The following is a 13,356-nucleotide window of genomic DNA, read 5'->3' as shown; positions in this document are numbered from 1 at the left end:
ATCCCCGACCGACCGCCTTCCTAACGAACCAGCCCTGCATCTAAACCGCTTACCCCGCAGCCGGAGAGCAGCAGGAGACCCGCGTGTTCGTCTTCCACGACTGGGGCATCGCCGTCTACGAACCGGACGAGTGCCGCCTCTTCCACGTGATCCAGGGCACTGACGTCATCCCCGGCACTCAGGAGTACGTCTGCGGAGACAAAGGTGAGGGAGGGGAAAGGATGGGTACATGGATAAGGTGATAGATAGATAAATAGCTATAGATAGATAGGTAGATATAGGTATAGATACATAGAAAGATATAGGTATAGATAAATAGACAGATAGATAGATAGATATGGATAGACTTATAGATAGACTCATAGACTAAATATATGTATATATGGACAGATAGACAGAATAATTGACCGGCTGACTGATAAACTGATGGATAAATAGAGAGAGAGAGAGAGGCAGACAGATAGACAGAAAGAGACAGAGAGAGACATAGAAATATAGATACTCAGGTAGATAGAGAAATAAGTAGACATATAGATAGATAGATACAACATTATCATAATTATCAATCTAATCCGACACACATTTAAAACAATAAAAAAACAGTCAGCCCTATGAGCCAAAAATACCTACCCACACTAATTCAACTCCAAACAAACAACACTAACTCTGATCCACAAAGAAAAACACAAAATTAACTCTCCCCTCTTCTTCCCCCCCCACCCCCCCACCCCATCCCCCAGGCACCAACTGCTCGTGGGGGCGCGCGATCAACGTGGCCGAGAGATACATCTACGTCACGCAGCCAAGGAGAGACAGGGTGCTCGTCGTGTCGGTCCAGCAGATGGTTGTAGTTGATGTGAGTGAGATGTGTTTTGTTGTTGGTGTGAGTGAAATGTTGTGTTTTATTGGTGGTGTGATTGGGATGTTGTGTTTTGTTGTTAGTGTAAGAGTTCTGTTTTGTTGTTGGTGCGAGTGAGACTGTGTTTTGTTGGTGGTGTGAGTGTGATGCTGTGTTTTTGTTTGAGAAGGGGAATTATGGGAATGATGGTGATAAAGAAGGAAAACGGAATAAAGAGGAGTTGGAATATAAAAAGGGTAGAAATATGGTTGAGTAGATGGTTGTAGTTTATGTGAGTGAGATGTGTTTTTATTTGAGAAGGGGAATTATGGGAATGATGGTGATAAAGACAATTACTAATATTTCTAATTTTCCTTATGCACAGCTACATTTATCCTCCCGCGATAAACAAGTAAGAAAATCACTACACATATTTATTTAGTAATATGATTTTTTGTTTTTTCTCCAATAAAAAAACCGTCTGCTTTTCTCCCTCGTCCCAGGTCATTGTTACAGACCAGTATCCTGTCGACTTGTCCTACGTCCCCAACCTCGACCAGGTCTGGGTCCTTAACTGGCGTTCGACCAAAGATGAGGGCGTGAAAACCATACAGGTAGGCATATAGATTTGTTGTTGTTGTTGTTGTTGCTGTTTTGTGACGGTGAATTCTTACCTTAAATAATGCACCAGATAAGGTGGAATTGGAATTGCTTGGGGTAAAGCGTTATGTAAAGTATAATGGTATTCTTGATTTTTGTTTTACTTGTTCGCAAGTTTGTTGTTGTTTTTTTATGATAATTGTAGTATCCCCCAGCTGCAACATGATAAAAGTCATACTAGCTAAAAAGATTTTGCTGGAAGTTTTAACAATAACCATTTCAGTATTTCCATGCCAAAGACCACAAGAAGGAACTTTTATACATATTTCACAGCTGAATAAAAAATGCCAACCAGTTAACAAGATACTCTACATACAAAAAAAAAAAGAATAAAAATAAAAATATCAAAAATAAACAAAATAAAAAAACATAACACTCTCCCATTCATATTACGCACACAACGTATTATTACAGTGTATTTCCATCTATTTATAGGTCATTCGGGACGCATCACAGAAGAAGAAGCACCACACTGTTCACCCGGAGCCAATCGATGGACATTTCGACCTCGTAAAGGACCTTTTCGTCCCACCAACACAGGTACTGCTTCCCGGGGTGTATATTTGCGTGAGATTGGCACATATTGGTGATATATGTACAGTTAGATTGACTGATTATTATATGTAGGTTGAATGTTGGTTAATTGACTTATAAGGAGAGAGAGAAAGAGAGAGAGAGAGAGAGAGAGAGAGAGAGAGAGAGAGAGAGAGAGAGAGAGAGAGAGAGAGAGAGAGAGAGAGAGAGAGAGAGAGAGAGAGAGAGAGAGAGAAAGAGGGAGAGAGAGCGCGAAAGAAAGAAAGAAAGAAGCAACGAGAGAGAAAGAGAGAAAGAGAGTAAGAGGAAGAGAAACCACGTCTCACCCCCTGTCTTCCTCCACCGCCACTCTTTCCCCCAGGACCTCGGCCACGACTTCCGCTACGCCTACGTCACCCACACCAACCAGCGGGGTCTGTACAAGCTCGACCTCGCCAACATGAAGTACGTGAAGACCGTCGACCTCACTCCGTACAACTGCGTCCCTCAGCACCTCGTATTCTCGTCGCTCCGTAAGTCCGGGTGTTCTAAAAGGTTTTCTGTGGGGGTTCTAAAAAGAGTTCTGAGTGGGTTTTAATAAGAGTTCTGTGGGGGTTCTGTAAGGAGTTCTGTGGGTGTTCTAATGCTGCGTTCGGAACTGCTCGTCCAGACCAGTTGGACGAGATGTTTTGATCGTTCGGAACCTCTGCTATCTCGTCCTGGACAAGTTGTCCATCTCGGCCTCCTGCGAAGGTGGCCGAGCAGGACAAGATGACGTCACAATAGATCTTGTATGTAAACATTGACAGTTGCAGGTAACCACAAGATATTGGTGGGTAATTTTATGGCCCTTTATTGATGTTATCAAAGAATATCTTTTTGTTTGCCAGTTGCAGGTAAGTTAAATATGCACCAAAGGAGTTACAAAACCTTTACAGCGTATAAAATAAAGACACCGGTATGATAAAAAAGTGAATGTTTACATTCGAGCCGGTTGCATTCTGGGCAGGAAGGGTCTTGGAAGTTCCGAACGCGGCCCACTTGTCCTGCTGGTCTTGGACAAGTGGTCTGGACGAGCAAGACGAGGAGTTCCGAACGCAGCATAAAAGGAGTTCTGTCGGGACGTAAGAGTTCGTTGAAGTTTAGTTTGTTCGGTTAAGTGGGTTTTGTTTTGTGTTTATGGGATGGGTTTGGAATGTTTGAAAATGTACTACATGTATAATGTATATGTAGTAATTGTTATTATCAATATGAATCTTCGTTACTGATAAAAATCTCATGAAGATCATTTTTACTTTTGATTATTACAACCTTCATCATTTTACTATCATCGTCTTTATCATTATCCTTTTACTATCATTATCATTATCATCTCCATCGCTCTTCTCTCCATCACGATATTCGTTGTTCTTAATACTACGTTCAAGACCATGATTTTTCATTGATATGACTTTTAATTACCATTCTATCATTGTCATTTACATATAACCACCCTATATGATTTTCACAGAATATCATCACCCTCGTCGGTCTCCCCATATAATTGCAACCTCATCATCACCACCATCATCATCATCATCATCATCATCATCATCACCCCCCACCACCACTCTCACCACACTCATCACCATCACTCCCCCCCCCCCCCCACCACCATCCTCACCGCCCCCTAACGCGCCCTCCCCGCAGACGGCCTGGTGGTGATGGACTGCCAGGAGCCCGTGACCGGCCGGCGCACAGGTCAGCTGGTCCTGGACTACCTCACCGACGCCGTTCTCAGCCACAAGACCAACCTCATGGGTCGTCCTCATGTCGTCCCCGATTCCTCGCTGGTCGTCACGGTCGATACGCTCTACCATGTGAAGATTGTGGTTCAGAAAGTGACAGGTAAGGAAGGGTGGGAGGAATGGTAGGTTATGTATGGTAGGGGGATGAAATGTGGGGTTAAAAACAGGTAAAGCAGGATGGAGATATGATATTGTTTGAGTGTTACCATAAAAGAGTTGGTTCTATATCCAAGTGAATACAGGTGGTATTTTTATAGAGGAACGTGTATATTAAGCGGAGGGATGATGCGGTAGGATGGCTAGTTACTTTCCTCCCCGACTCTGACCCTAAAATGCTGATGCCAGTACTCACATCTGAGTCGGCGAAGAGAGGCTGATCAAGGGCGAGGCAGAGACATTGCCGTTGAGAAGCCAGCGCTGTGCCACTTAACCCAAGCCACTGCCATATAAGGAATGGTTAGGTGAAGGAATATCGGTTTTAAATCAGTTTAATACGAATTCTGATATAATACTACGGGTCGAAATGAAATACGGGGTTTTACTCTACGTAATATGGGATCAAAATCTATCTATAGAGGTATAGAATATAACGATATGAATTTGAAATGGGATAATAGGATTTTGAAATATGATAAAACGTGTTCAAAATATGCCAAGGCAAGTTTGATGTACATTAATACGAGTTCATGATATAGTAATGTTAGTTTATAATGCGATAGTATGATCTCGAAATTTGTAACACGTCTAATAGATAATTAAAGGTTTAGATATTAAATCCTTTTTAGAATGTAGGATCATTAAGCTATATAAACAACACGGTTTTTGTGATGTTTAAAGTCAAGCTGGATTTCCTCATCAAGTGTGAATACTAGAAAAGATTGAACGTTAATCTTGTTTACGATAAATACACCATCACCCATGGATACTAGAAATTTAAATCCGATACATGTCATTATTGTTCTCTGATGTTCACAGTCATTTCACTCGTTGATTTGAGGATTATTTTTTGTTGAATGGGTGTAATTTGTGAGGAAGGAGAGGACGTAACTGTAGTGCTTCGAAAAGTTAATGAAGTGGTTATATTGACATAGTAATAAAGCCATATATATTAAGTTTCAATAGATAGAAAGATTAAAAAAATACAAAACCGAAATAGTTGAACCTACGAATCTGACCAACAACAAATCAAAATACACATCACCATCTTATTTCAAAAAAAAAAAATGTCAACGCCCCTTGACTCCCTATTTTTAAAGACTAAATCCTCCTTTTCAGATCACGGACTGGAGTATGTCTATGACGTCATCACCACTCTGAACGTGAGTGACGTGACCTTCTTCCCTTCACGCCTGACACACAGCTATGACCTGTATGCTGCGTCAACAGACAAGGATGACATTTTCTTCCTCGAACTGCACACAGGTGAGAAACTTTTATTATGATTATTAATGTCATAATCATTATTGCTATTATCATTATCAAAGTTATTCTTACTATTGATGTTATAGTTATTATTGTCCTAATTGCATGTTTATTATCATCGTCATTATTATGAGAATGATTCTCTCCCAGTTTCCCACACTGTCACGCCTCCCATTCTTGGATTTCCTCCCCGTCTCCCCATGCTATTGTTCTTCTTTTACCCAATCTCTCCTTCCTCTTATTCATACTCCCTTTATCGCACCCGTCTCCACTCGACTCTCGGCTCTCCTTTCTCTTCTTCCCTCTCACGTCTCCCCTCTCCTTTGCTGTCACCCTCTCTTTCTTATTGCTTCTCCCCTTCATATCCTATCTTCCCTCTCGTCTTCCCCCTCTCACTCTCCTCACTTCCCTCTCAGTCTCCCCTCTTCCCTCTCGGCATCCACTCTCACTCTCCCCTCTTCCCTCTCACTCTACCCTCTCGCCATCCCCCTCTCACTCTCCCCTCTCGCCATCCCCTCTCGCCATCCCCTCTCACTCTCCCCTCTCGCCATCCCCTCTCACTCTCCCCTCTCGCCATCCCCTCTCACTCTCCCCTCTCGCCATCCCCTCTCACTCTCCCCTCTCGCCATCCCCTCTCACTCTCCCCTCTCGCCATCCCCTCTCACTCTCCCCTCTCGCCATCCCCTCTCACTCTCCCCTCTCGCCATCCCCTCTCACTCTCCCCTCTCGCCATCCCCTCTCGCCATCCACTCTCACTCTCCCCTCTTCCCTCTCACTCTACCCTCTCGCCATCCCCCTCTCACTCTCCCCTCTCGCCATCCCCTCTCACTCTCCCCTCTCACTCTACCCTCTCGCCATCCCCTCTCACTCTCCCCTCTCACTCTCCCCTCTCGCCATCCCCTCTCACTCTCCCCTCTCGCCATCCCCTCTCACTCTCCCCTCTCGCCATCCCCTCTCACTCTCCCCTCTCGCCATCCCCTCTCACTCTCCCCTCTCGCCATCCCCTCTCACTCTCCCCTCTCACTCTCCCCTCTCGCCATCCCCTCTCACTCTCCCCTCTCGCCATCCCCTCTCACTCTCCCCTCTCGCCATCCCCTCTCACTCTCCCCTCTTGCCATCCCCTCTCACTCTCCCCTCTCGCCATCCCCTCTCACTCTCCCCTCTCGCCATCCCCTCTCACTCTCCCCTCTCGCCATCCCCTCTCACTCTCCCCTCTCGCCATCCCCTCTCACTCTCCCCTCTCGCCATCCCCTCTCACTCTCCCCTCTCGCCATCCCCTCTCACTCTCCCCTCTCGCCATCCCCTCTCACTCTCCCCTCTCGCCATCCCCTCTCACTCTCCCCTCTCGCCATCCCCTCTCGCCATCCCCTCTCACTCTCCCCTCTCGCCATCCCCTCTCACTCTCCCCTCTCGCCATCCCCTCTCACTCTCCCCTCTCGCCATCCCCTCTCGCCATCCCCTCTCACTCTCCCCTCTCGCCATCCCCTCTCACTCTCCCCTCTCGCCATCCCCTCTCACTCTCCCCTCTCGCCATCCCCTCTCACTCTCCCCTCTCGCCATCCCCTCTCACTCTCCCTTCTCGCCATCCCCTCTCGCCATCCCCTCTCACTCTCCCCTCTCGCCATCCCCTCTCACTCTCCCCTCTCGCCATCCCCTCTCACTCTCCCCTCTCGCCATCCCCTCTCACTCTCCCCTCTCGCCATCCCCTCTCACTCTCCCCTCTCGCCATCCCCTCTCACTCTCCCCTCTCGCCATCCCCTCTCACTCTCCCCTCTCGCCATCCCCTCTCACTCTCCCCTCTCGCCATCCCCTCTCACTCTCCCTTCTCGCCATCCCCTCTCACTCTCCCCTCTCGCCATCCCCTCTCACTCTCCCCTCTCGCCATCCCCTCTCACTCTCCCCTCTCGCCATCCCCTCTCACTCTCCCCTCTCCCGCAGGCAAAGTGGAGATGATCACGGGCGTGGGCAAGGCGATGCCGCCCGAGCTAGCCGAGTGGAGCAACACCAACCGCGCAATCGTCTCCGCCGGCGTCTTCGGCCACTACATGGTCTCCCCTTCAGAAGCCGCCATCTTCGTGATCAATGGAGAGACACGCACCGTCAACTGCGAGATCGGGTCGTTGGTGCACCCCCGCCTGGCCGTGTGGGTGACGAAGAAGTACATCTAAGGAGGACGTGAAGGGAAGGAAGGAAGGGACAAGGATCCCGGGTCGTATGGTGTACCAAGGAGAGAGAGAAAGAGAGAGCGAGAAGAAAGAGAGGAAGAATAGAAGGAAGGAGAAAGAGGAAGAGGAAGAGTGTAAGGGAAATAGAGAGGAGAGAGAAAGAGAAAGAGGAGGAAATAGAAAGAAGGTGGATATTGAAAACAAAAAGACGTATGAATTACCTTTGTGCTTCTATTCATACGAAAGACCGTCTCTGTACAAGGAACACCAAGACACTGATTCATCACGTATATGTGCAGATTTAAAAGAAAAAGAAATATATAGCTCACAAAGCAGCTCAAACTCTCCCTCTTTAGGCCGTAAATACTATAAGGACCCTTACTTAAAAGTATCAGTATAAGGAAGAAAAACAACATTCTAATCGTTACTATTTATTCACTTATTTATTTAGAGAATGTTCTTTATTCATGTATTTTGGTCGTAGACATACCCATAGCAGAGGAGGGGAGTATGATATTGAAGACATATCTTTCTAATATAATATAATCAGTAGTCTGTTTATTTATTTATTTTCTGTTTATTCATTATTATTATTTTCAACATTCCACCTGTTGGTAATCAAGAACGGGTATGTCGGATCAGGTAAATCAATCACGTGACCTAGACAGCGGTAATTAGCGTATATAATAAATCACTGGTGATCTCATTAATCTATTCTACTTAGAGAGAACATTATGAAATTTTTAAAAAGTGTTCTTTTTATTATTAGTTTTAACTACGTATTTATAGAGATTATTTAATGATTCCAATTTTCACAAGAGTGGGGGAAACTATATCATCTAGTTTTCGTAACTCAAAAACGAAAAAAATAAAAGAAAGAATCTAGGATAAGACTCAGAATAGAAGTGAATGTAAACACACTATCATGCAAGCTTGCAAACATGTGCAATAGCAGTCACGTAGCGATGTTGCAAAGGCGTAACTAGAAGATGTTGAACAATTTGAATGCTCTGTGTATCACTTCCATTATTCATTAAAAAATACTTTCTTTTTTTAAAGCACTATGCTTCATGGTAACAAAAGTACTAGTCATAAATATAATGATTGGCAAATCCCGTTCTTTTTTCATCGGGGATTTATTAAAGTGTAGAAGAAAAACATTTAAATCGACTAAGCTCTTACAATGAAACTGACCAGGATGGGGAAAGTCATTCTTTTGCTTTCATTTTGATCATTACTCATGGCTAGATTAAGCAATTAATTTCTTTAAAGTACGACAAAGATACAATATATATTGGCTATCATTCATATCTTCCCAGAGTGAAAAAAATAATGAATGTTTTACTAACATATCTAATCACCGATTCTTGAAATCTTGTATCAACTGTGAAAAAATCAACATCTTCTAATGATGATTATTAGTATCTTGATTAAATGATTCCCACTCCTGATCAGTTCTCGGTAAAGATTACACATAAAGTTATTATGTGCCACAGTTAGCTTAGCCTTGCACTTTTGCACAAACCAAAAAAGCAGGAGATGAAAAAAAATGTTTTTCATTTTTATTTCTGATTATCCTTTCGAAAAAGATAAATAATCTAGTCATATTATTCATGGTCTTTAGAATAAGAGCTACTACTACTGACACATTCCCTCCACGTGCGCGCAGAACAAGGAGAGCTCGGTGGCGTGAGGGAGGAAGCAAGCAAGCAGGAAGCAAATTAGAGGCGATTTCTCTCCCCCTCCCCGCCCCCACCACGGATTCTGAACTCGTCTCATTTCATGAATTCTCAAGCTTTATATGGGGCTTTTCACCTGTTGAATTTATTGGGAGTTTCTCACCTGTAGGATTTATGGGGAGGTTTCACCTATGGAATTTATGGGGGTGTATTACCTGTAGAATTTACGGGTTGTTCTCACCTGTAGAATTTTATGAGGGGTTACCACCTGCAGATTTTGTTTCTTACCTGTGGAAATTATGGGATTCTGACCTGCAGACTTATGGGATTTCTCACCTGTAAAATTTATTGGGGTTTGTCACGTAGATTTTTGTGGGGGGTTGTTACCCGTAGAATTTATGGGATTCTAACCTGTAGACTTAGCGGGATTTCTCACCTGTGCATTGTACGGGCCTTCCCACCTTCCCTATCTTCATCCCCAAACTTCTCACCCCCATATCTTCCTTGCGCGAGTAATGAAAGCAATGTTCTTGAAATATCCGTTGTGCAGAACTACCTTTGAAGTAACAGCCTGTACTTCTTGCATGTGCTAATTCTGCAAAGAAGGAAGATTAACCAGCTAATCAAAATTTCCTCCTTTTTGACCCGCGAGAGACAAGTGGCAGCGTCTTGAAGGTAAAGCTTGGGGTTCCTGAAGTGTTATGGGTTTCTGTCAACACAACACACTTGGAAACATGGAGGATTTGCAAGAGGGAGTGAGACTGGCATTTCCGTGGCCAAGAAAGAAAGAGAGAGAGATACAGAAATTAAGAAAGAAAACAGAAAAAAAGAATAAACTTTATTCCTTTCCTCCTTGTCTTACACTGTCCCCTCCCCACCCAACCCTCCCCAACACCTAACGCCCCCACCATATAGCTTAGGTGTAAAGTCTATATAAACAAAGGATAGCGTTCGACCCTCTCTGTGCCCCGCTAGTGCTGAGCTCACTGCCTCTTTCATGAATAGAATAAACCTTAAACCTGTTTATTGCCTTACAAATACAGGCTTGTGTTTGTATGTAACTACATCTTGTATATTGATGTCTGTATTAAAGAAGAAAATGTAATTCATTGACTAGTGTGGAGTAGCTTGAGTATTTTAAGGGATATTAGTGTAAGGATAGTTGCATTACGGTATATTGTAATCTCATCTGGAGAGGAAAAAAGATCCACTGTGTATATGTACTCCATTGCTGTTTCGGAATAGTTTAGGATAAAGCATTAAGTATAAATGTAAATAATAACAATCCCCTTTCTAAATGTAGCTTCTGCCTTCCAAAATTAAACTTTTAGATTGTAGTACAGTATCTTTATTTTGTTTAAAAGAAATGAAAAAGAAAAACTGATTCCTAGACTAGCAGAGCCACAGATCATCAGAAGACGAGTATCACCGGATCTGGATTTTATATATCTATTGACAGTACATGGATGTCTGTAGCACTCGACCGCCATGGGCAGTGAACTATGCTGATGTTGATCCACATATCAGTGGTGTGACACTTTTAACCAAGCCTGTCTCAAGGGGCGGATCTATTCTGACATCCGATCCCCAATTATCTCTCTATCCAGTACAGATTTCTGCATGAGCTAGACCTTTCTCCAATCACTTCCGGATTGGGTGAATCTGAGAGCATCCGTTTTCCAAATGAGTTGTGGAATATTTGTGTATACAGTAAGGATGAACGATCTCAAAATCGTATTTCTTACGGTTTGTATAGAAATTGAATAAAAACAATGGTCTTTCCAGACTCACTACCAAATAAGGTATGGATTACACACACACTCATAAAAGTGAGAGCTTAACAAAAAAGGAATTAGATAAAAACTTGAAGAGCTAGACACAAACAGTAGAACAAAGACGAGATAGAGAGAGAAAGGAGAGGTTTTCCAATAGAAATAGATATACCACAAGGATCCCGACATTCTGACAGGAGTACTTGCGCTGGAAGAATGAGAGCTGTCTATGTTTCAAGGACGTAGTGATTGTGTCACTTATCAGACAAAACTAGGCTTGTGCTTTAGAAGATTATGTGCAGCTGAAGCTTGTAAATTAGTGTGAGCACAAAAGGGGTTTTTGTGTATATTCTCATCCCCTTCCACTCGTGTGTGCGACTTTCTTTCTACGAAAAAGAATTACTGTATATCCGGTCTCTTTATGTTATATTTCAGTCCTCTTAAACTGGTCACTTGGAAAGAAATTGTAACAGATCGAGTACCTCGTCTCATTTAAAAGATACGTGTACCAAAACCCAAGTCGGTGTCTTTTGTTTTCGAAAAAAAGAAAGAAATAGAGAAATTGAGTCTCGTACCGTACTTTTCGGTGCTTTTTATTCAAGAGTGCTCATCCAAGCATGGTTTCTAGACAGGCCGAAATTCTTCATTAGTCCTGAAGTATGTCGCACTACACTTCACGATAGTTCTCACATACGCAAAACCTCAAAGACAGGTCAAGACAGCGTAAAGTAACTTCAGCAACGGCACATCTATGACGATATTTTTTTTATGTTACAGTAGGATCACAGAGGAATATCATTGAGTACTTTTTTCCCCATGTAACAGTAGTTAATGTTCCTTATTAGTCCTACACCTTAAAACAAAGAAGGGAAATATAAAATATCACTACTTAATAAGTCAAAAGATATATATATATATATTATCTGCTGAACATGTGGAAAAGGTTATATGTGTTTCAGTTTATTTTTTTACCAGATGCTAGGTTATGCCTACCTTTTCAACTTTCTGATATCATTCTGTTCACGACGAACGTGAAAGCACTGTACAAGGGCTTGGGACTTGTAAAATACTTTTGTAACTTGTCTTGCCAGAATTTTTTTTTTTTCGATTTATCACAAGAAAAACAGGAGAGGAGGATCTTGTAGGATGTAAGACAATAAGATAATAATAATGATAAAAAACACTTGAATTCACAGTGTCACCGTAATTGGCTTTTACTAAGAACTGTATTTGATTTTGTGTGCATTATTACAATCGTAAGAACTTGAAAGTACTTGTAAGTTTCAGTAATGCATGGAGACTGTATGAAGTCCTTTTAATGAAACATGTTGCTTATTTCAGAGAACAAGAATGTCGTAAAACTGAGTGAACACAATCTAAGCCTAAAACAATGGTAAGGAGAAACTTTACGTGCATAATGAATGGAATACATCCGGAACACCAAATTTTAAAATCTTTTTAGCATTGTTGGATATGTTTTTGATTATAGAAAGTCAAAAGATATAACTTGTCTGTATCGAGTTGAAAAAATTACTGGAAATTTAAGTAAAAAGAATGAAAATTATATATATATATATATATATATATATATATATATATATATATATATATATATATATATATGTATATATACATGTATATATATGTATGTATGTATGTATGTATATGTACATGTATATATGTACATGCACATATGCATGAATGTACATAGTTGATAGACATCAATTTAGATATTCAATGAGATGGCTAAATTTGCATATTTTGTAATTGCAACTCCTCCGGGGCGTAGTGTATAGAGTAAGACAATATTACACAGCAGACGATCCCCGCCATGTAAAGTTAATGTCAAGCAGGGTTCAGTTAATAAATTCAGACCAAAACAATAACTGCGGGTTTGATGGTCAGAAAAAAAAAAATAACGATAATCACACGTGATAGGAATAATGACTAGAATAGAAATTGAAAAAGAAATTAACTAGAGATTTAGGAATTAAATAATGAACTCGAGATCAAAGAACATCTAAGAAACGGCAAGAATTTCTCCTCAGTTAATACAGCTTGTTCTCCCCAGTGCTTGTGTATATCGTTGGATTTCTTACCATTGTGTGTACGCTACTCATAATATGTATTCAACTTTGTGATATGTACAACTGGTTTTAATAAGAGACACACAGATTAAGTGGCTGTTTTATTTATCGGACCCCTGGTATATATATATATATATATATATATATACATATATATATATATATATATATATATATATATATATATATATATATATATATATATATATATATATATGTTTTTTTATGCATGTCTATAAAAGTCTTGTGCAGTTTTATTATTTTTTTTACGAAATTACGGCTGGTCATGAATTTAATATGATGAACATAACAGGATAAGGAGTAGTAATTGCAATAACAGTGATGATTTAATATTTTAATATTTAATATTTAATATTATGTTGCTGATGTCACTGAAAATTTTGAAAAATAACAATAATTAAAAAACATCAAC

General features: G+C 41.5%; 1 protein-coding gene across 1 annotated transcript in view; it reads left to right on the top strand.

The window, feature by feature from the left end:
- Positions 1-13,015, top strand: part of LOC113806464 (follistatin-related protein 5) — a gene marked incomplete in the record, with an annotated part of 531,805 nt that extends 518,790 nt beyond the window's left edge. Inside the window, 8 exon segments of the mRNA XM_070114468.1 lie at positions 61-204; positions 741-856; positions 1,342-1,452; positions 1,934-2,038; positions 2,394-2,544; positions 3,701-3,898; positions 5,074-5,220; positions 7,159-13,015. Coding sequence (XP_069970569.1) covers positions 61-204; positions 741-856; positions 1,342-1,452; positions 1,934-2,038; positions 2,394-2,544; positions 3,701-3,898; positions 5,074-5,220; positions 7,159-7,388 — 1,202 coding nt within the window.
- Between the last annotated feature and the right edge of the window lie 341 nt (positions 13,016-13,356).

Source organism: Penaeus vannamei, chromosome 36, assembly GCF_042767895.1.
Source record: "Penaeus vannamei isolate JL-2024 chromosome 36, ASM4276789v1, whole genome shotgun sequence".
Taxonomy (NCBI): Eukaryota; Metazoa; Arthropoda; class Malacostraca; order Decapoda; family Penaeidae; genus Penaeus; species Penaeus vannamei.
This window is presented reverse-complemented; position numbering and strand designations above follow the sequence as displayed.